We start from the raw sequence: 24,367 nt of genomic DNA on the forward strand, positions 1-24,367 counted from the left end.
GCAATGAAAAAGGAAATGATCTTGCTGACAATGCAGGCTTGACTGATTCATCGGATTTTGTTTTGAAGATGAACAAAGGTCTTACGGGTGTGGAACGACATGAGGGTGAGTAATTTATGACTGAATTTTCATTTTTGGGTGAACTAACCCTTTAAGTAGCAGTTAATGTTAACCTTCCAATAAATATTTATTTATTTAATATACTATTGATTTTATATTTATTCATTTGTTTAGTTACAATATCTTCCATATTTTATTCAATAATTTTATCTATTATAAAATGATGAATCCTTTTGACTGTTATTCCTTTACGAAACCGCTAGGTGCGCGTGTCCGTTAATCAACATAAATGTACATTAGAAAACCCTGCCGAAAGGTGGCGGAGGATTCCACAGTCATGCTCACAATAAAACAGGTGTGTTTTCCTTTTCCACATATTTCCACATGCAGGTAGGACTTCAAAGCTTTCAAAGATGGTGCACTCATGGCTTTTTTAAAGAAAAATATCTGTAAAGTTTCTCTCCTGCAACACCGTATCGCTCAGTTTGTCTACCTAAAACAGACTCAGAAGTTATAAGTAAAAACCGCTCTTATCTTACACGCGTTTGAGTTCAAACTTCAGCAAATATGGACGGATTGTGATAGTGTCGAGTAGAACTTTACAAAGCCGATTTCTTAATACCTCGCGTAGCGGGTAAAACAGTAGGTTTAAAGAGAGAGCTTGAAAGAAACGGTTATTGTTATGATTGAATCCCCTGAGGGAGACGAGTATTCATGCGTAAACTCCTTCACTTCCCTATTCAGCCCACTCGCTTCAGTCCTTCCGCAAAGCAGGTGTTTTAAACAGCGCCTTGTTTCAGATGCAGAGGCTTTTAAGTGGTGTGCGTTTGCGCATTTACACTCTCCCATTTAAGTGACACAATGTCCAAAATTCATTAAGTCAGTTAGGATTAGATTTGCTAGGCTCCAGTTTAGAGGACATCATGAAGTTTAACGGGTATCTGAAGTTGCGCATCGGCGAAGCGGTGGACCTGAAGCCCACGACCACCTCTTTGCGACACGCCGTGATGTTCAACAAAGCGAACCAGACCTTGGACCCGTATATCATCGTAAAAGTGGACGAGTATAAAATCGGACAGACACATACCAAGCAAAAAACCAACATGCCCACTTATAACGAGGAGTTCTCCGTTAACGTCAACAGCGGCAAGCAATTAGAGTTGGCCGTTTTTCATGACGCACCGATCGGGTACGATGACTTCGTGGCCAACTGCACCATCCAGTTTGATGATCTGATGAAGAGTACGAACAGAGAGGAGTCTTTTGAAGGATGGGTGAGGAATGTTTATCATATAGATGTCTCTCCTTCACCTGATAACAAAATTCTGAGAAATTTCTTTGCTTTTAAATTGGTAGAGATCTAATTTTCACATGTATAATGTTGACATCTGACACTTTTAATCATATAGTTGGAAAAGTTCAGAACTAACTGGATATGTTTGCTCTGAGGGGGCAGACAGTGAGCATCTATGGATCTATCTGGTGGTATTGAGTTAAGACTAGAATGCAATTAATAATGCTAAAATAAATATCTTAGTATTGTTATATCTGTGCATTACTGATCTATACTTAGTTGGACAATAAAAACAACAAAAACCATAGTGTTGGATCATAAACGGTCAGCATACTACAAAATGTTTTAAATATTTTACAGTATTTCAATGTCTGTAACTGTTTTTTGTGCTATGTGTTTCTAACTTTGCAACAGTATTCCCATATTTGCCCGCTGCAAATGAAAGAAGTTTAGAAATATACTCATAAATTAATATCAAGTACAAAAAATACTGTTGTTACGATCTACCCCCCACCAGTCTGTTGGAACGCTAGGCCTACTTGAAAACATGTTAAAATGTATGCGTGAATGTATTGTGGTTATCAAATTTACTCGTTCAATGTAAATATTATGCCGTTACCATCACCCTACCAACTTTCATGTGTTTTTAAACATTCGATTCAAAATTTACGTATTCAGTTATGCATTTGGTAGACCAAAATGCTTTACAATGCGTTCAAGGTATAGTTTGTTGTATCAGATCATATATACAAACTCACGACCTTGGTATTATTAGCACCATGCTCTACTGTTTGAGATGCAGGAATGCTATGAAATGGTAAATAATTAGGAACTTTAATTCAAAAAGGCAATAGAAACACAAAACGGCAATGGAAACAAATATAGCTATACATAAAAACATAAGCAATGTATGCCCATACTGTTTTAGTTTTAAAGTTGCTTTCGTTGTTTCGGCAAAGTAGCCTATACATTGTTTTTGTGCAATCTTTGTGTCTACTGTAGGAACACATTACAGCCCTCTCTATCTGTGGCTATGATATTTCTACTTTTTTTAAAATTATTATTGTTTTTTTTTTTAAATTGACTTTATTTTTAATACAAATGTTATATCAGATGAAAAGTTTTTGTTCTATATTAAATGAAATGAGAATCTGCTGATTTAGGTTGGTGCTAGTCTTGTAGCTTAGCGCTCTATGGTTATGGTAAAGCTCATTTCTAGTTGGTTTAACTAATGGTGTTGCAGCACTCTGGTTTCCCCTAAACCTCACACAGTTCTTGCTCATGTATTGTGATGTTTATCTTTGTTTTGTGGTGCTGTGTTGTATTGCACGGTGTTCTTTTCTTTATTCTGTTCTGTTCTATTGTATTCTGTTGTGTTGTTCCTTTTAATCTCTTTGCTTTGTGTGGTTGTGTTTTTCTTCTGTGTGTCTGAACAGCAGGTACGTGTAGAGGTTATGACTGTTATCATTTTCCACCATCAGAAGTGGCTTCACACTTAGACCCATATGTCCGGCAATGCATTGCTCGCTGATCTAGAATCAGGCGATTGACTGCAGTTCTAGACACAGATGTAGAGATGCTGATGCATGATCAGTGTTTAATGAAAGGAAGTCAGGACTTAATGCAAAGTCAGTCAGTACAATTTGGACTCTCAGTTTCTCTATAGGTGGGTTGCTCTGTAGGCGGATTGACATCTTGCTCTGTGGTTTTAGCATCTTCTATGGTCTGAACACCACAATTTCCATGTCTTCACATCACCCTCAGAGCTAGTTTATTTTCAGTGTACGTGTTAACTCAACACCACTGCCGACTACTAGGAAAACTGTAGTTGTAAAACACTTAATGTCAGCATTTCAGTGACCAGGCCAAATGTGCACACACAACACTGTTTGTCTGTACTCAGCAGAAGTGGTGAAAGTCTTCTTCTAACCTTATTAATCAACCCAAGTAACATTAGTTCTCTTTTCCCATAATGCATGTGCACAGGAACGTTATTTTTAGAGTGACCGATCGTCTTGTTTTACGTGTCCTGGCAAATTTGAACATTTGTTAAACTAGTGGACGATAACATGGACATACACGTTGTTATTAGCATCAGGGTTATTTTAGGTTAAACTGTGTATAAAGGGAAGTGTCTATTTTAAATTATTAACTTGTTTAAAGTTTAAATGTCACAGCTTGAAATATCATGTAATCCAGTGGATCTCTCAACCTTTTGCTCCACAATCAACCCCCCTCCCCCCACTCACAATTTCTCAATAAAATATTTTAGAGATTACCATAACTAGAATAGTAAATATAACCAAATAATAAGTAATATCTTGATTTTTTTTTTATTTATTTTTTTTATTTTTGTTTAGTCATTTTAGCTTATTTCATTTCAATGCTTGTTTTGCCTTGTTTTAAGTCATCTTGAGGCCCCCTTGGAAGGCATTCGAGTGGGCCCCGGACCCCTGGTTGAGAACCACCAATGTAATCTGTGCAATATGCATCTAAAAAACTAATTTCACTCAAGATTCAAAAAAGTTTCTTGTTTAAATGTTTAAAATAAGTCAGAAAATGTTAGGATAAGGGATTCAAAACAGAACCATTTTGGACAAATTGGGATATCTAGTCAGCCCAGACTAAAGTGTGCATGAATTAATTGGTAGAGGACATACCTTGTATAATATTCTTTGTTTTGATTATGACACCTGGGTCACATCTTTAAGGGCCAAAGCGGGGGTTTTGGTATTACAGTTTACAGTAATGAAAGTGTGCACTACCTTTCAAAAGTTTGGGGTCAGTATGATTTTATTAAAAGAAATTAATACTTTAAAGGGATAGTTCACCCAAAAATGACAATTCTGTCATCATTTACTCCACCTCAAGTTGTTCCAAACCAGGGATAGTTCACCCACAGTTTATAAATTTCTTTGTTCTGCTGAACACAAAGGAAGATTTTTGGAAAAATGTTTGTAACCAAACAGATCTCGTCCCCCATTGACTACCAATTTTTTTTTTTCCTACTATGGTAGTCAATGGGGTGCCAGATCTGCTTGGTTACCAACATTCTTCCAAATATCTTCCTTTGTGTACAGCAGAACAAAGAAATTTATACAGGATTGGAACAACTTGAGGGGGAATAAATGATGACACAATTGTCATTTTTGGGTGAACTATCCCTATATTTCAGCAAGGATTCATTTACATTGTTAGAAAAGATTTCTATTTCAAATAAATGCTGTTCTTTTGAACTTTCTATTCATGAAAGAATCCTGAAAAAATCGTGGTTTCCACAGAAATATTAAGCCGTGACTGTTTTCAACCTGGATCTTAACAAGAAATATTTCTTAAGCACCAAATCAGACTGTTTTTACTGTATATCTGATCAAATAAATGCAGCCTTGGTGAGCATAAGAGACTCTTACTGTCTGTGACCAATTTCTATTGAGTTCCACATGAAGTTCAGTCAACCTCAGAGATACACGGCCTCTGCAGGTTCTGCAGCTGCAGATCACATAACCACTAATTAATGAAACTCCACTTTCATTCTGTCTGGGCTGTGGGGTTTGTTTTTTCTTTATTTTACCGCCAAGGTTCAGTCTCCTGTTTCTGTCAGTGTGTATGTATCTGTGTTTGTGTAGAGCCTCAGGCTTTTGGGACAAATGGTATGTAGTGAAACCTGCAGTTCAAAACACTACACAAGTAAGTGTGTGTGTTAGCTTATATGAGAACTGCCTCTAGGAATCCAGCAGTTTCTGTTATGCAATATTGTCAGTGAAACTAGCATTAAAAAAATTGTATAAAATGGAAGTCGTATATTTTGGAGATACTCTTCACGCAGTCCGTTGTATACTTTCAGTTCTGACCAAATGAAAGGAAGTATGTGTGTGGTCAAAAAAAAATTTCATTTGAACTCAAATGAAAGTTGCTTAAGCAAACATTGTTTTAAAAAAAAGTACAGTTAAAATAATGTGAAAGACACAGAAAAGAAATTGTTTAGCAGTGCTTTTAAGAACATACTATTTGCTAATTATGGCTAACTGTATCACAGTTTTCTTTAATGATATTATTTCATCCGCACAGCCTCTATCCACAACCTAGTCTTTCAAAGATGTCAGCCAACCTGATGTCCACAAACCGAAACACACAAAACAAGTGATGGTAAAGAGCTTTTCTGTTTGGCTAAAAATTCTGGAAAAATTCTGGTTGGCTGCTCCCTTGTTTCTGCTGTTTTACATGCAATATTTCAGGACAACTATTTCAGTGATATGTGTCCCGTAGTATGTACATTTTATGTGTGGTACTTAAGTACAGAAATAAGTCATATGAATTGGAATTCATATATCTATTTACAAAGAGATCTGTTTGCATTATCTTTTAAGATTTTTTTTTACTGTTTTGTTTGTATTTTCATTGTTTTGTTTTTTTTTTGTTTTGTTTTTTTTCATTTATTAAATTTGTTTAAATTTTGAAATCAGATTGTTCTGAGATTTTTCGGAGAATTTATTTCATAAAATATATTTTATATTTTCCAGTTATATTATCTGCAAATGTAGCCTACTATAAAATAGTTTATGCTGTCAGGTGCAAAAAATGAAAACACAGAAGAAAGGGAGTATAAAGGGAATTTTACATAGATTAACATAGGTCTTATGTAAAGAATTTTTTTTTTAAAAAACTACTTTTTATCTGGAACATTTCTTTTACCCATGATTCTATTAAAACACACACACAAGCACATAGGGTTTAGTTCTGTATCACATGCAGGTCTACACATGCCCACAAATTTGGTTTTCCACAGACGAGTTTACCACAGGCCCATGAACGCCCCACTTTATCTCTCACTGTCTTTTTCCATTTCTGAGTTTGTCTTTCCGTTTACCTCTTTTCTCTTTTTTGCTCTACAGTAAACTGAAGTCCAGCTGTAATATTTCACTTCTGCCTGAGCTCTTTTACATTTTCGGTTGTGTAAAAGTGCAACTGCTATCAGTGCTGGACAGCAAATCAGTGTTTGCATGATTGGTTGTATTTGGCACAGATATTGCCTATTGTGTGCATGTTAGCCAGAATATGTAACATGGAAAAAACAAACAAAACAAAAAAAAAAATGACTTGTCATACAAAATTCTCATACACAAAAGTGTCTCTTAGAAGCCCTGGCAAAATAGTGTAAAAATAAAATAGTATAATCTTAGGTCATAGAAAAGTAATTGGAATTTCTGTAGTTATTGAATATCTTTTTTTTTTTTTTTTTTTTTTTTTTGTAGCTACACTTCATTCTTAAGTATTTCTTTGTCAAGAAATTACTCTTAGAGTCACAAATAACTGTAAAAATAGAAGTGTATTGGTCAGAAAGCCTGTTTAAAGAATCTAAATTATAAGTTTGATTTGTTTAACATTTGTCACTGCATACCTTCACTATTTCTATTGTTTTGATCACTTCACTATTATTCAAATTTTGAATATATTTAATGTAAATAGTTAATGTAAGAATAACTTTAGTTTTCAATATCTGAAGTTATATCTAATGCAATTTAAAAATGTTTTTCTCGATTTCTGTGTTTGTGTTGCAGGTTGACCTTGAGCCTGAGGGTAAGGTCTACATCCATGTTAATCTCACGGGCTCATTTATAGACGGTAAATCCCTCCTCTCATTTCCATAGCTCTTTCTTTCTGTCTCAGTCTTTCTTTCTTTTAAATTTCTTTATGCAGAAGTAGAACTTTTACTGAATGTTGTTTGAAAACATGAAAACTGATTCGACAGTCAATCTGACTTTGTTTTGACGGGAGCGTAGAGGCGTACCGAGAACACACAGGGTCTGTTTCATAGCTACTGATGGAGTAAAATCAAAATATAAAAATCTTCTTGATGAATTGCACTGTCTAGGCCATGATGATGGAAAAACACACACACACTTTTCACTAAAAGAAGAAATCCTAATTTCCTCCCCTTGCTGTTGAGATATCGGTTCACTAACTGTTAAACTGCTGCCAAACTTGTCAACACATGTTAGTGGTGCTCTTAGACACACAAAGCCAACTTCAGTCACAGGTTTTTTTTAATCGACATCTGTCAGAGCATCTTGAGCATCATGCATGAAGTGTACGCCATGTGTGAATCGCACACACACTGTGCAGGAGGGTGTAAAGCTGGCTTCCTTTAAAGGCCTGTGGTTAGGCCTGCAGAGAATAGACTAGACTTAATAATAACAGTGAACTGAGGGGCCCGTAATCTGTCACTGTTCCCCCTCACATATTCAAAAGAATGTTACATGGCATTACAGGAAATGTCTATGTGTTCTGAAAAGATCATGCATCATGATTCATAAAGAAGTAATAATTTTTTTCCCTGTATCTTTGTGTTTAGATGACACTGGAGGAAACGCACGTACCTATAAGGAATTTAATCGAGTACGGCAGCAGGCAGTCCGAAGGAAAATCCACCAAGTTAACGGGCACAAGTTCATGTCGACCTTCCTAAAGCAACCAACGTTCTGCTTCCACTGCAAAGAATTTATATGGTAGTGCACTTAACACGTACATGCACATCTTTTTTTTTTTTTTAAACACATTCATTTTTATAATTGACACTTTTTTGTGTGAATTTTAAAACATGCAACTGAAACTGTACAAGTTAAAATCCCCATGAGGGTTAATCATGAGTCCTTGAGCAAGATATTAATAATAATTTGCATGGGAACTGTCCCTGTAATAAGGTTATTGTAAGTGTTTTTTAAGAAAAGCATTGTCTAAAAATTGTGCATCTGTGAAATTCTGCAGGTTGAATTTAAACGCTAAGAAAAATTTAAACCTCTGAGAATGTTATACTCATACTGGCAGCTGAAAGCATAATCAAATTAGCTAAAATATTTAATAAACTCGCAGGGTGATGTGTAAAATGTTATGAATGATTGCCATTTGAATTTCGAAGAGACAGGAACATGCTGCAGGCATATATTCCTACAAATGAGTTACTTGTAACATTTGAGACATTGCAGAATGTCATGTAGAGTTCATTATTTGGTAAGTGGGCTGTATTTTAATGACAAGCCCAGTTTAGGTGACACTTTTTGTGACACTTTCTTTTGTATGTAGAATAGCTTTTCTATACAGACAAAGTTTATTATTATAATCAAAAATTGCACAGAACATAAATAGGGTTCATTATGTAAAAAGTATTTTACAGGTATGTTTGTGTCCAAATGCTTAAAGTGAGTGACTGCATAAACTTTTCACAAACATTATGTGCGTTTTCTTTGTGTTTCAGGGGTGTTTTTGGAAAACAGGGCTACCAATGTCAAGGTGACACTCTGTCTCTGTATTAATGAGTATTATGTGTATATAAATTGATTGTAATGTAGGTTATAATCAGCTGTGTGTGTGTTTGTGTGTGCGTGTTAGTGTGCACCTGTGTGGTGCACAAGCGATGCCATCAGTTTGTGGTTACGGTGTGTCCACGCATGAAGAAGCCTGCCAAGGAACAGGTAACACGCAACCCTAACCCTAAAATACTTTTGTAGTCTGTTTTTTTTGTGTGGGGATTTTCACAATATGGTTTGATCTGGTTTTGCTTTTCACCTTTGGGCTTTTTATTTTAAATTTTGTCCATAGAATTACAGAGAAACATGCACACTGTGTGTTGGAGAAATGACTACTGGCTGTGTCCTGATAAGCACAGTTGCCATTTCTCCAACTGCTAGTCAGAAGAAGAATTGCTGAAATGTAAAAATAAATAAATAAATAAACACTCAGTTTTTTATTATTATGCATTTGTTCCTTTTCATTACAGACTACAAATCAGGGTTTCAGTATAAACATTCCCCATAAGTTCAACATCCACAATTATAAGGTTCCTACCTTCTGTGACCACTGTGGCTCTCTGCTGTGGGGCCTCGTACGGCAAGGATTGCACTGCAAAAGTACTCATTTCATTTCTTTTTTGTCAGCACTCCTTGTTCCTCAGAAACCCATCAGTCTTATTCATACTGTTTTGTGATGCTCATCTAGTGTATTGTGTTTTTACATCTGTAGTTTGTAAAATGAACGTCCATATCCGCTGTAAGGGAAATGTTGCACCAAATTGTGGAGTCAACAATGTAGAACTGGCCAATAAACTGGCGGAAATGGGCCTTCAGCCAGGAGGAATGACCAAACGGAACTCCATGGTACATTAAATACACGCACGTGCACACAGTCTTTTAGAAAGTGAAATATGTGATCTCATGGTCTGTGTAAATTGTCTCAGTTTAAGTTTATTGTGCTTTATTGAGGTTTCACATGAGGTTTCACATGACGTTTCACATGACGTTTCACATACAGTGAAAATAGGGTAAAACAAAACTTTAGGGAAGTAAACAAAGAAATTAAGGGAAGTAGCACAAGACCATCAACAGAATAATAGTGAAAGATGAAATGTATAGCACTGAACAAGTAATAATCTAATGAAGTCTAAAAAAAAAATTACTTGTTCTCTCTCTTCTCAGGGTCTGGCAGGTATGGACACTCAGTCCCGGACGTTGAGTGTGAGAGGAGATCGAAGGGAATCTAAAAAAGAGCAGAGTTGGAAACTGGGAATTTCAAACTTCACGCTTTTGCAGGTGTTGGGAAAAGGCAGCTTTGGCAAGGTCTGTGCTTAAGATTATTCCTTTTTACTTTAAGTTCATGTAGCACAAAGTTTGCAGACTATTTTTTTACACAAAGTTTTCACATTTTTATCCTTATCTGAAATAAAATACATGCTACAGTCACTCACCTGCTTAAAAATGGTCATATATGCCAATATTACTCACTTGAATCTATGCAAAATGTTTCAAAAACTAACTTCTTAGTTTTTCCAGTGTACAGCAAAAATGATACGTTCTGAAAAAAACATTAGATCATTTCAGTGCTAAATACTTCAAAACAGTGTAATATGCCTCAGTGGACTGTGCTGTTTTATATTAAAATATTTTGTTTTTGTGCCAAAAATTCTGAGTGAATATGCCCTTACAAATTGAAGGAAAGATACCCCCACATGCTTTTAAGTCATGCTGTTGATGCTGTGTGTAAATAGGTGATGCTGGTCCGGTTGAATGATTCAGATCAAGTGTTTGCAGTGAAGGTCTTGAAGAAAGATATCATACTGCAGGATGATGATGTGGAGTGCACCATGACAGAAAAACGAGTGTTATCCCTCGCTTCCTCTCATCCTTACCTCACTCAGCTCTTCTGCTGCTTCCAGACACCGGTGAGAAACGCATACATACATACACATATACGCATGACAGTGATGACAGTACATAACAACAGAGCATAGGCGGGAAAGCTGTTGTAAGATCAGCATATCTGGAACCCTCCGTCACTGGCAAATTTGAAAAAAATTACTGTGGTTTAGAGAAAATAAATAAATGACGGACAGTTGCATACACATTACCAACATTTTATCATGTAAGCTTTATGATATACCTCAAACACTTTGTGGTATAAAAAGGAATTTATAGTAATTTATAGTGTTAATATTAATTAGCGAGTCCACAAAGGGCTTGGGTATGCAGAGCATTCACAGCTTATATGGACCGCATGCCCCTGCTGTGTGTGTGTGTGTGTGTGTGTGTGTATATATATAATATATATATATATATATACACATACACACACACACAGTGTTCTCTGAATAAGAGCATGTAGTTTTTCACATCATCGGTAGGTGGCAGTACAGGATTAAGCACAGGACAAACGTCATCAATACGTTTTGTTCTGGGTTACATTCTGCTTGACTTTTTCTGTGTATGTGTAGTTTCCCTTTTTGTATGTTGTAAGAGGTCAGCTGTCCACTATAATCTGCTTGCATGTTTTGCTTGAAGCCTGTAGAATAATTTAGAGGTCACTGAATCCCCTAGCATAGCTTTTACAATCATACAAACCCACTTGAATTATTATACACTCTGTGGCATTTGGTTGCGGTGTTGTATTTACTTACTCTACCTTAAGTGTACAGAAGGTTTTAACAAATGTGCGCACACACTGATTGCAAAAGGATTTAAAGACAGACTTCATGTTCATTCCAGCAGAACAGATCTGACATGATGACCTCTCAGGATTTATTACTGCAGAGTTCATGTGAACATGGATGTACAGGAAGATCCTCAAGGTCTCGCTGTTGTGTGTACAGTGTAATTGTAATGAGGAAAGGAATTTATGAACCGTTTTTTCTCTGCTCCTTCACAGCCCCGACACACGCAATCAATCTCTTAAACCTCCACACGTGAGCGACATACAAAGCACACTCATGACCTTCGGGGCCAGGTTACTTGAGATGGCAATGCAATGTGGCGGTAAAAATCAATGATCTCAGAGGGCCTGCGGTGTGTGGGACTGTTTCACAGTGATTGTGTGTGTCTATGTTTGTTAATGTGATGGGTTTGGTCATTAGTGGATGTGCCATGCTGTTTTGCTGTAGTGCAAATCTGGTCCACTTTGCATATCCTAGTGAAGAACTTGGACAGGAAGTAAACGTCTGACTGATTAAAAGCAGCCAACCACAGTCAGTTACAAGATGTAAAAAGATGTCCCCAGAGTGTGTATGTGAAGCTTTAGCTCAGAATACCCCACAGATAATTTTTTATAGCATGTTAAAATTGCCTTTTTTTTGGTGATGAAAAACGTGCCGTTTTAGTGTGTCCGTTTAAATGCAAATGAGCTGCTGCGCTCTCACCTTTATTGCTGCCGTATCCAGTATCACTCTGGAGGCTGTAAACTGGATCACGAACAGTTTGTACTGATCCATCCTTGAGTAACAACTTTTAGCATAATCTCTGTTTTTTATTGTCCATTTGTATTGACATTCGTTCACAAAGCAGTCCGGTGTGAAATAATTCACGCAGACATTAACGAATTTCAGTAGAGTTGAGGGAGCATTTTCTTCGAAAACAAAATGAATCCACCTCGTCTTCAGCGGCTCAGATTTAGGGAGTTAATGGAGAGAGCTATGTCGATTAATACATCCAGCTACAGAACACCTAAAACGCTTGAGAGACGTTCTCGTCAGTGCAGCAATGGTGGACTGTGTACAACTTGCTGTGAACTCATTCAGGGCAGTTCTATGTTAAAACGGCAGTGTCTGTCAACATACGTGGGCAGGGCCTGTGGCTAATGTGATGCACATTACCACCATGGCTGAAAACAGGTCGTTGGGAGACACTGCTTATGATTTATGAAAAAAAAAAAGGAGTGGGTGGATTTTTATCATTATAGGGTGGTTGTGTACACACACTGCCAACACACATTTATGTCCAAACACCATGCAAAAGTGAATTTTGCATAATGGGTTCCCTTTAAGGTTTTACATGTGATTTAAGGGAGAATAAATATGAAATGGATCATAAAACAGTAACAGATTGATATGGAAAAGCACCGGTCTTTGAACAATTGTACAGAAACACAGAAGAAATTACCTTTAAAGGTGGGGTATCCGATATTTCAAAAATGCTGTTGGGCATTGTTGATATTTGAAATCAACCCAAACAAACACACCCCTCTCATCAATGCGCCGCCTTCAAAACTCACCCTCCAATCCTACCCGCCCTGCTCTGAGTTGGTCTAGAACCCCGATCACCGGCATGCAAGGCGAGTGCACTAACAAGGACACTAAACATTCTGTAACAGTCGTCAGCGCGCCTTTTGAGATAAGGGGTTTACCAGCGCAACTCTCACTAGCTGGCCTCCGTTACACATGCAATGCAAGAGTGGCTGTCTGTTTATCGTAGCAGAAGTGAAACAAAATAATGCGTGATGAATGACGAGAAAGCACAAAAATGAATGTACAGTAGGCCTACACAATAGTAAATGCAAACAAGATTTTGTTGTAAGCTGTCAACATCACAGACAAAAAAAAGACATTCAAACCCAGGGTTACTCACATGTGGAGCGGAACCAAAGCAACCTCCGTGTCCGTTTCCAGTCATAACACTTCATTTCCCAGTGATTTTTTTTTTTTTTTTTTTCTGAGCTTTTCTCTTTTGTATTGTGTCTTATCTCTATTTCTGCAGTCTTTCTTCAAATCTTCCTCTTGCTCGTTCTCTCTCCTTCACGTCGTACGCTCCCTAATGCTGATTGGCTACACGCGTTTGTTGTTGTTTGTTCGTGTGTTGGTCCGATTAACTTCCAAACAACGTTTTTTAAATATCGCTTACCCCACCTTTTAATTTTGCTCTTGACCATAGGAGTCATTCAATCTCATCTCATTACTTTTATTGACTCAAAATATATGACAAATATCAGTTATCAATTATGATTGGAAATTCACCTAAAATTGTCTAAATAATTTATTTTTGTATAATATAATATATAATTATTATATTAATTATTGGAATATTTGGTTTAGCATGTTACATGAATTAAATAAATAAAATAAACAAATAATTAAAAACGTTAGATGTATTTATTGTATTATGCAAAAATCAAATAACAATTGGGAATAATTTTCCCTGGTAGGCTTCTTGTCCCAGTATTCAGGCAAATTTTTTTTTTTTTTTTTTTTGTAACAGACAAAATTAGCATTTTCCTTAATATTTTGGATTATTCATCATCACCCGGTACATACTAGTCATATCAAAATATGGTCAGTTTCGCAGTAAATGCGCACTGTCTTACCCTATCCTTCATCTTCCCACATCTTACCCTACTGATTATTTCACAATCTGAAAATGATTGCTTTTCACAAGTGCTTTCCAGCTTTGTGTGCAACATGCATCATAAGGTCAGTAAACTGACTGTGTGTGGTCCCTGGTTGTGCGGTCTGGGTTTGATACAGTATGCAGTGCTGAACTTCAAATTTATGATGCTTTTGATTTTAGATCACCTTCCAGCCATCCTAATCCCATAATCCTGTGTTTCCTACAGTCTACTTTGCTGACTAAACAGCATTTATGTTTCTGCTACATCTCGCTCTCCCATGAATCTTCTAATGGCTCTGACATGCTGGGTTTACCGTCTGTTTGGTTTAAAAACTGTTCTAAGAGACTTCCTGTACGAATCTGGATTTCCTAATGTTGTAGGTGGTAATCTAGTGTTTAATGTTGTTTTATAGCTGAATATTTATCTTAACTTTTTAATCCTTTCACAGGATCGTTTGTTCTTTGTAATGGAGTTTGTGAATGGAGGAGATCTGATGTTTCATATTCAGAAATCCAGAAAGTTTGAGGAGAACAGAGCCAGATTCTACACAGCGGAGATCACGTCTGCTCTCATATTCCTTCACAGCAAGGGGATTATATACAGGTTAGACACACACAAATCCACTCAAAACAGAAATTAAAAGGATATTTCATCTAAATTGACAATTCTGGCATCATTTACTCACCGTCGTGATGATGTTACAAACACTTTCTTCAATGGAACACAAAAGGTGAAGTTTAGTTGAATGTTCAAGCTGCCCTTTTCCAAACTACCACTATTCTTCTTTTGCGTTCTATGGAAGAAAGAAAAAGTTTGTAACAGCATGATGGTGAGCAAATGATGACAGAAATTGTTTCTTGTTTGAACTTTTCTGTTCTGTGAATTCTCTGAAATGTGTTCCTTCCACTTCCTTTTTTAATTACCACTTCTGCATCCTCTGAGGTTTCTTACAACCATGGGGCTAATTTTTACATTTCCATTATTAAAAAGCTTTAACCAAATGGACCTTTAAAGCTGTAGTGCTTTACAGCTTCGACTGGGAAACAGCACTAAGGCAGAGAGTAAAATATGAGTTGTCAAAATATCAGCACTCATGCAGTTACTGTGGACTGAATATGAATTTATGATAAAGTATAAACATTATTTTGAATGTATGTGTATGAGAGAGGTAAATAATCATTTTGACATGAAGTGCCATTTGTAATTTTTCTTTAAGAAGGAAGCGATTTACCAAGTGATTTTTTTTTTTTTTTTTTCATGAAGAAGTGATTTACCAAGTAAACAAAAATATTAACATATGACATTTCTCTCTCTCTCTCTCTCTCTCTCTCTCTCTCTCTCTCTCTCTCTCTCTCTCTCTCTCTGCCATAATGGTCTGAATCTGGACATATTGTTATGTGTATTATTTCAGGGATCTGAAGTTGGATAACGTTCTGCTGGATAAGGATGGTCATTGTAAACTGGCTGATTTTGGCATGTGTAAGGAGGGAATGTTTGAGGGTCTTGTCACAGGAACCTTCTGTGGAACTCCTGATTACATTGCTCCAGAGGTGATTCAAACACTCATGACGTTCTATCTCGCACTCAGCAGCTGTCTAAAATACACACAAAATTATGCATCTCAGAATTCTAGTATAATCAGGAGTGCATCAGAAAAACTTTAAGTATCAGAGATTTTCTGCTCAGAGCTGTTCACATTCACTGAAATTATTTATTTCTATGGCAACACACAAGACAAATATGGATCCTTTTTTGGCTTTGATGTTATTAACAGAAAAATATTTAATGAAAAAAAATACTAAATATTACAAATATTTAATAAATTATTTCACAGTGTTAATTGAAATAAAGCTGAAATAAAATTAAAAATTTAATAATACATGAAAAATGTATTTTATTTGCCAAAGCGTCATTTCTCATTTTCATTTAAGTTCAAGTACTAAAATTACAGTACCACTTTACAATAAGTTCTCATTTGTTAATGTTAGTGAATGCATTATCTAACATGAATTAACAATGAACAAATATACAAAATGAACAATATAAAAAAACATGACCCTGGACCACAAAACCGGTCATAAGGGTCAATTTTTTTAAAATTGAGATTTATACATCATCTGAAAGCTGAATAAATAAGCTTTCCATTGATGTATGGTTTGTTGGACAATATTTGGTTGAGATACAACTATTTGAAAATCTGGAATCTGAGGGTGCAAAAACATCTAAATATTTAGAAAATTGCCTTTAAAGTTGTCCAAATGAAGTCCTTAGAAATGCATATCCACTCACAAAAATATTTTTTTTTGATATTTACAGTAGGAAATTAACAATTTTTGGCATAAAAGAAAAATCGATAATTTTGACCCATACAATGTATTGTTGGCTATTGCTACAAATTTCTTAGCTGACAAGAGACCACGGTGTGGTCTTCTTTTGCTCTAGGTATTTTAGATATAAACTGTATGCTTCTATTGGTGTCTATATTTTTGGTGAAAAGATAATGTATAGAAATGTGTGATCAAGGTGTTTGTGTGAGAGAGCGAGAGAGAGAGAGATGGTATGATGTCCTAAATGTAATAAATGTGATTTTTTTTTTTTATATGTTCCTGTAGATCCTTCAGGAGATGCTGTACGGGCCGTCGGTTGATTGGTGGGCTCTCGGTGTGCTTCTGTATGAGATGCTGTCTGGCCACGCCCCCTTTGAGGCAGAGAATGAGGATGACCTTTTTGAGTCCATCCTGACCGAAGAAATTGTCTACGCTTCCTGGCTCGGCACAAATGCTGTGAACATATTGAAAGGGGTGAGCTGCTCAGTGTTCGCTTAAGAGACCTGGAGAAATCCAGACATGAATTGCCTTGAATGGAGCAGTGTCTGCTTTTATGTCTTGATTAGTGGGAGGCATATGGTGTGATTTAAACTGTCAGTTCATGCAACAATGAACATCAGTAAACAGTAAATACCTCCCATCTGATCTCTCTCTCTCTCTGTCCCTCATGCTCTTTCCGTCTCTTACATAACTATATTTAGCCTCGATCCACAATCCACTGCTCTCACATGACTAGCTAAAAATAACGACTCTTCACATCAAATATACACAGGCACACAACCCCCTGCTCTTACTCTATAGCATAGTACCGGTAATATTACTGGGGATGATTCCCCCCCCCCCCCCCCTTAGAGTAACATGCAATTATTGAAGGACCAATAAATTCCCAGTTGAATCTGGAAATTCTACAGCAGAATGTCATGATATTTGCTTGGGATGAAAAATGCTGAAAACCTGGGTCGTCCAACATGACATTGACCTACAAGAGTCAAAGAATAGATCAATAGAGTGGCTAAAAAGGATTCTATTTTTGGAATAGCAGACCTCAGTCCTGTTGCACTGCTGTGCTGTAATCTGATGTAGACGGCCCAGAAATATTCACAAACCATTGTAAGAAGCAATGGACAATATGCCATAGGATAGCTGTCATCTAATGCTCACCTAAAGTTAATCTTAAAAACACTAGTAATGCCATTAAATTCAATCTTTAGTAAATCAAAATGAATATACAATTTTTTTTTTTTTTTTTTTTTTATGCACATTATGCCTAAATTCACTTGTACCATTTAAAAAAAAAAAAAAAATGATTTTAGTATTTTATTCAATTAGGCAAAATAGTATAGAATTTTAATAAAGGCTATATTGTTTTATTCTATGTTGTTTTTGGCCAGTAAAACTGGATGATCCCTCTGAACAACAACTTTGTCGTTGACGTATGGTACCCAGCTGCGCTTCCTAATGGGTGTCAGATTTACCCGAAGAGTGAGTGTGTGTGTGTGTGTGTGTGTGTGTGTGTGAGAGTGTGTGTGCATGTGTGTTTTAGACGATCATAGAAGAAGGGCCGGAGTTGATTTGATTTTATTTGATTTAATACGATTTGGATATATTTCATAGCACACACTGATACTCTAGACACAACCTCCCACAAACGATTGTGTGTTATACACGTTCTCGTAGGAATCGAGTCTGATTACTGATACTGTAGGTTTAATCTTACTATGGAGATTTGATAGGATTCACAAAATTCAATAGCTTTGGGCACTTTCTTTTTTTTTTTACTATTGAATTTGTTTTTAGAAACATAAACTGATGTATGCAGTATCTGGTGTGTATTACCTTTCACATTTAAAGTAGATGTGTGTTTTAAAGACATTTGCATGATGACAATTTTTTTGGTTTTATTTTGCTCAGTTTCTGACAAAGAATCCATCCCGCCGTCTGGGTTGTGTGGCTGTAGAGGGTGGAGAGACTGCTGTAACCAGTCACGCATTTTTTACTGGCATTGACTGGGACAAACTAAACCGGCGAGAGCTTGACCCACCTTTCAAGCCCAGAATTGTAAGTAAAAAAAAAAAAAAATAATAATAATAATATACTGTAAATGTAAATGCAGATTTATACATTTAGATTTAAAATCTAAAATCCCCAGAAAACTGCAGAAGATGTGAATAATTTTGATCCAGACTTCACCCAAGAGGAACCTACGCTTACGCCCATTGATGACGGCATCATTCCATCCATCAATCAGGACGAGTTCCGTGACTTCTCCTTTACCTCTCCTGAACTCTTGAAAGTTGTTTCGGAAATGCAAAGTAGAGACGAAGAAACGTGTGATGTTATGAAGAAGGAACGGAATGCAGGAGAATTCGGTGATGTGATAGATCCAAATGAATTGTGACAATAGAAACTTGCCGGAGCAGTCTAAAAGAACATTTGGATAGCAGTTTATCAAAGCCGGTTCATTTCAGTGGCCTAGCTTTATGATGTTTCTGCTTTAGCACAACAGTATAATTATCTTTGTGTCAGATGCATCGTGAGTGATAAGCAAAGATCTCCATGAGATGCTTTATTCCAGAAGACACCAGTTTACATCAATCTGATCAACAGATGAGCTGGTCTATATTTAACTGATGTAACAGTGTTCATATCTAAATGTTTAGGAAACTTGATTTGACCCCTCTGCACTTGCTGTCTCCAACACAGACAACTGTCATGCAGAAGCATCACTAATTCTTTCAGAATCATTCTGTTGTCATGGAACCAGTTTCAAAATCAGACCCATGAGAATGTATTTTAAATGGAAACTCTAGTTTTGTAAAATATTTTCATACATTTCAGTTTACGTGTGCAGTTTGTTGTTTTGTCTATTTGTTTGTTTGTTTACTATTACGTTTTAGGTCAGAATTTCACCCTTGATTCACTCCAGCATCTGTAGATGTATTTTATTTTTGATAAAGGTTGCAGTATTGAGTTCTCTTAGACCTTTTCTGTCTGTGACTCCACCAGAAGCCATCTCCCCTCTGTTGTTCTGAGGGGTTAAAGGCTAATACACTCAGGTGAAACGCTGACCAGTTTCAATTTTTTTATATTGAGGCCAGTGACTTTTCCTTATCCTCATCATTCTTTAATGTTGTTTATCTGGATCTTTTCAGTCCGAGCAGAGCAAAATATCTATTGCTGTTTGCTTTCATGCCTCTGCATATTTGCCACTGATTTCCCATTATTACTTTTTTGTGCAGTAGTTTCAGTTGTGAAAACAGTATGTAAGAGAGTGCAAAATACTTTGCAATCACTATCAAATACATTCAGATATAGTATTCCTTGCTTTAAAAAAACAAGCCTAAGACGGTTTGCTCATTTTAATTTTTAAATGTTTTTTCCAACACACTCGCATGGCAGTTTGTAACCATTTTACAATTTAGCTAATTGGTGGCTAATGTATATGAATTAATATGATCTTATTAAGTTTTCTACTTACACCCCATTGAAGGTTAGATGTAGAGGTGGACCTTCATGCTTGCTTTTTTCTAAAAATCGTATGTTTCCATATGAATCACATAGTACGAATTTGTACAAGATCTCCACCTCGAAGTCCCCAAGTCCCGACACGAAATTGATGCCATTTATGACGTAATCTACATGCTTGCGCAACTTCTGACACGAAGGACGTGGATTTGCAACGGTCACATTGTGTAGGCACAATATATGACGGAGACCAGCTAAGACCAGGAAACCAGCTTAGGCTGGTTTAACCATGTTTTTTTCCATTAGGGAAAGGGAGGGTGATGCAACCTCTTACATTTAATTAAACAAGAACCTAATGGGCAGTAGGGATCCTCATCAACTTTTAAAAAAGATTGAGGTTGGTTGCTGATGGGTTGCTTGCCAGGTAAAGTCAAGCTTTGATGAAAACATTAACCTAATGAGAATAGTAATGAGTATCTTGAGTATTCCCTGAACATTTTCCACTACCTCAGTAAAAACCTACAAAATAGAATGGTTGATTTTTGCCATATCATGCTTACACGCTTTTGCTAGCAGTGGCGAGTGGAGGCAAATAAAGATTAGCAACAGGTCTCTGGTTTTGAGTGCGAAAAACATTAGAGATGTCATGGGAGACACCATTAAGCAACTTGCCCTTACAAGTCTGGCCCAGCCCCAATTACACTAGAGGAGGGTTTCCTGGAGAATCAACGTCAGCAGCCCACTTTCCTGTGGGAGACCAACAAACACAGCACTGACTTGAGTGCTTAGAGCCATTTACAGTCATTGGCAATGTGGGGGTAGGCAGACACGGAAATCCTTGTATGGTCAAGGACGCTCTCTTGTAGCGCTTGAATGACTCATCTTATAACGGTCCACACACAGAGGAATTTCCTGGTCCTTCAATGCCCGTTAACACTGTTATTCTTTGTTTTGCTTAATATCAGTCATTTATACATCTTTCAGCATCTCTCCATCTTTTGCCATACACTTCTCTTGTACTGTGGTCCTTTGTGTAGACTCATTCATTGTGAATGCCGGTGATGGTTCTCTTTGCAGAAAAGCTGCTGGTCTGTAGGATGGCTGATCTCTTCATATCAGGCCATTCATGCTGTAAGATTGTTTGTTTCCTGCATGACTTGCTTTTTTCCCCTCGGTGCTTTCTTCACTTTCTTCAAAAATGCAATTTTTGTTATATTGCAAGTTTCCGGTTTTGAATGGCTCTTGCTTGAATGACCATGACAGCCTTATTTTGTATATTACATTTTTTCTAAAGACAAACATGGTACATTTTAAAGTTTCTTAATAATGCAACCAAACTTAATATAATATTCTATAATAATAAGATAATAATATACTAGCCTATATAATAAGAAATGTTTCTTAAAGAATTAGTTCACTTTCAAATGAAAATCACCCCAAGCTTTACTCACCCTCAAGCCTTCCTAGGTGTATATGACTTTTTACTTTATGATGAACACAATCGGAGATATATTAATAAATATCGTGACGCATCCAAGCTTTATAATGGCAGTGAGCGAGACCAACGACTATGAAGCTGAAGAAAGTGCCTCCATCCACATCCATCCATCATAAAAGTACTTCACACGGCTCCGGGGGTTAATAAAGGCCTTCTAAAGCGAAACGATGTGTTTTTATAAAAATATCTATATTTAACAAGGTGTGAATTAAAATATCAAGCTTCCACCAGAAATCCTTCTGAAGAAAGTGTAAAGCTCTCGCAGTTCAAAAAGCTTACGCTACGTCCTATGCCTTCCCTATTCAACTTACGGAAAAAGCTTAACTGACGCGACGCCAGTTTACACTTTCTTCATAAATTGAATACGGAAAGCGGCCTGGCAGAATCTAGATATTTTACTTCAGAACTTGTTAAATATGTGTTTTTTTTTGTTTTTGTTTTTTTTAAACAAACGCATTGCTTCACTTCAGAAGGCCTTAATTAACCCCCCTTGAGCCATGTGAAGTAAGTTTATGATGGATGGATGCACTTTCTTCAGCTTCATACTCGTTGATCTCGCTCACTGCCATAAAGCTCGGATGCGTCACGATATTTATTAATATATCTCCGATTGTGTTCATCCGAAAGAAGAAAGTCATACTGTACACCTAGGATGGTTTGATTGAGAGTAAAGCTTGGGGTAATTTTCATTTGAAAGTAAACTTATCCTTTAAGCACCAAATCAGCATATTAGAATGATTTCTGATGGATCATGTGACACTGAAGACTGGAGTAATGATGCTGAAAATTCAGCTTTGCCATCAGGAATAAATTAAATTTAAAAATATATTAATAAAACAATTGCATTAATATTTCACAATATTCCTATTTTTACTCTATTTTTAGTTTTCAAAAACATAAAAAAATCTTAACAACCCCAAACTTTTAAACAGTACTGTATATTTAATATATCTAATATAATTTAGATATTTCACAGGCTTTAGCTTTATTCCTGCAGAACTGCATATGTATATTTTTTTTTCTTGGCATATAGTTACTTAAGAAACAGTCTATAAGCATGCATGCAACATGTTGGTTTAGAATGCATATCAACATAGGCAAATCAAACAAGCTGACATGGAACTGTATGGCCATGATTTAATTGTCAGTTTGTGCATTGGCGACAGACTGCTGTCCTTCCCACTCGCATCTAAACTCATTTCAGCTGATATAAAATTAGCCCTCTGTAATGCGTCTCTTAAAGGCCTTGGTGACAGATCAGTTTCCAGCCATTCCCAGGTCCAGTGGGCCATAATTACATTTTATTGATTTCTATTCTGCTTGTACGAATCCCTTTTATTGGATGCAGAAAATCCATTTCAGTCTCAGCACCACTTCAGCTCCAAAACCTTGTCATGGACCGATTTTGTTTATTTTATTGATTTCTGTCTTGATAAATGAAGGGTGTAACGATTAGATCAGGAGTCCCTGTGGGTAAAAAAAGACATCAAGACATCTTCAGATGTATAGCTACACTCATTGTGCTTTAAGAGGCAAGTGTGTGCAAACAGATCTTTTTTTCTTTATTGCCTAATGAGTCTTGACAGGGCAATGATACATGCACGTGTGTGTGTTTTTATAGCTTGATGTTTATTGTACTGCATCAACAAAGTGCTATGCAAAAGATCTTTGCATGTTTCTCTGATCCCTCTCTTCAAAGTCCCTTGTGTCCATTCAGCCGCAGCTGAGGGATGGAGAGATCATCTCTGAACAGGAGGATGAAGGAGATTACTGCAGATTAGAGTTGGCACGTGTCCATCTGCTTCCCTCATTCATATACACCGACATCACAGTTCTTTACCGCAATCCAGCAGAGGCAATGCTAATAAATTCAAAATGTAATTTCACAGAGACCCTTTCATCCAAACACAACATATAATAGCAGGAACAGTCCCTGAGCCGGAAACTACACCAGAGCAAATGTTTCCCTCAAGGACACAGTGGAGATGGAGCATGGCCATGAACTCTTTTATCCCTGTTATTTGCGCTCGCTTCAATATCCCCTGGATTCAAATAGAAAACTTCAAACCTGAAGTTCCTTGAACTTCATTGTATTACATAGGATCTGTAATTGTGATTTTCAAAACATTACAGTGAGAAAGGACAACACACTCACTACTGCATTTTTAGAACTATTTTACATTTTGCCGAATTAGTAGTTAATTCGCATAATTCCATAGGATCTCATTTGTATACGAATTGTATGTTTAAATAGTCTTAAATTGTATGTTTAAATAGTCAAGTGTACTCTAAATGATTGCTGTAGAAGAAATTAGAGTCCACACACGTGTTAGGGCCTGTTTCAGGGAAATGTTCAGTTTTTTTCCATTGGGTTGTGGAAAAGGATGAGACACAGGGTATATGCTGGTCTGCACGTCTCGTCGTGGTCACAGGGCTGGAATCTGGGAAAAAGAACATCCTTCCCGAATTTTCAGGGGCTGGAAAATGTTTGTTGACATGCCTCTTTCAATATGGGAAAATAAGGGAACCTTTTATAGTTAATGCATATCATTAATAAAATTATAAAAGAATAGTCAGTTACAACATTGCAAACTCTGTTCCATTACAAAAAATTAAAGTGTCTACCAAAGTGCCCTAGTTACTTAAGTCAGAAATATTTTAGTCTTTTAGATGGCCAATATTTTAGTCTTTAGCCATGGACCCCCAGATATGATCATTTTAGGGACCCCATCCTAAAATTTAAAAGGCATCTATATAGTTTCTTGTACAAAGTTCCAATTTATATTGTTGAAAATATGAGCAATATCACAAGAATAGCTGTGCGATATTGCTCTTTATACAACAGTCCTTTCTGGTTCTTGAATCTGATTCGCTGAGAGCGTATGATATTCCCGCAGTATCAGCACTGGAACAGTTTCACCCGTTTGTATCACTCCGCTTGTGGCGACTGTCATGGCGGTGGAGCAAATCCACCATATTTTTTTTATTTTTATAAATACTACTGTTGCTGTGTCATGGAAGGTAGTTTTAAGAGTTTTTAGGCGATAATGTAGTTATTTAAACCTGAAATATGTGACTCATATA

The 24,367-nt window shown here is 36.6% G+C and overlaps 1 protein-coding gene across 3 annotated transcripts; it reads left to right on the top strand.

The window, feature by feature from the left end:
• Positions 1 to 316: 316 nt before the first annotated feature.
• prkcha (protein kinase C, eta, a) lies at positions 317 to 19,299 on the top strand. 3 transcript variants are annotated; one of them, XM_051917414.1, is made up of 14 exons: positions 317 to 415; positions 6,913 to 6,976; positions 7,707 to 7,860; positions 8,607 to 8,641; positions 8,741 to 8,823; positions 9,129 to 9,258; positions 9,371 to 9,504; positions 9,823 to 9,963; positions 10,392 to 10,565; positions 14,442 to 14,596; positions 15,405 to 15,543; positions 16,606 to 16,794; positions 18,232 to 18,378; positions 18,470 to 19,299. In XM_051917414.1, exons 1-14 carry the CDS (start codon positions 350 to 352, stop codon positions 18,716 to 18,718), a joined length of 1,860 nt encoding a protein of 619 aa, XP_051773374.1. In that variant the 5' UTR covers positions 317 to 349; the 3' UTR covers positions 18,719 to 19,299. The 3 variants fall into 3 exon arrangements, with proteins under 3 accessions (XP_051773374.1, XP_051773373.1, XP_051773375.1); XM_051917413.1 differs by lacking the exon at positions 317 to 415 and adding an exon at positions 460 to 1,334; XM_051917415.1 differs by lacking the exon at positions 317 to 415 and adding an exon at positions 5,423 to 5,500.
• The last annotated feature ends 5,068 nt before the right edge of the window (positions 19,300 to 24,367 follow it).

The sequence above is a fragment of the Ctenopharyngodon idella genome, chromosome 13 (assembly GCF_019924925.1).
Source record: "Ctenopharyngodon idella isolate HZGC_01 chromosome 13, HZGC01, whole genome shotgun sequence".
Classification (NCBI taxonomy): domain Eukaryota; kingdom Metazoa; phylum Chordata; class Actinopteri; order Cypriniformes; family Xenocyprididae; genus Ctenopharyngodon; species Ctenopharyngodon idella.

Excerpts from the sequence above, each read along its gene's own strand:
- prkcha (XM_051917413.1), top strand. The coding sequence starts at position 984 with ATGAAGTTTAACGGGTATCTGAAGTTGCGCATCGGCGAAGCGGTGGAC. Across the intron at positions 9,964-10,391 it reads GAAAAGGCAGCTTTGGCAAG|GTGATGCTGGTCCGGTTGAA; the intron begins GTCTGTGCTTAA and ends GTGTGTAAATAG. Across the intron at positions 18,379-18,469 it reads CACCTTTCAAGCCCAGAATT|AAAACTGCAGAAGATGTGAA; the intron begins GTAAGTAAAAAA and ends TAAAATCCCCAG.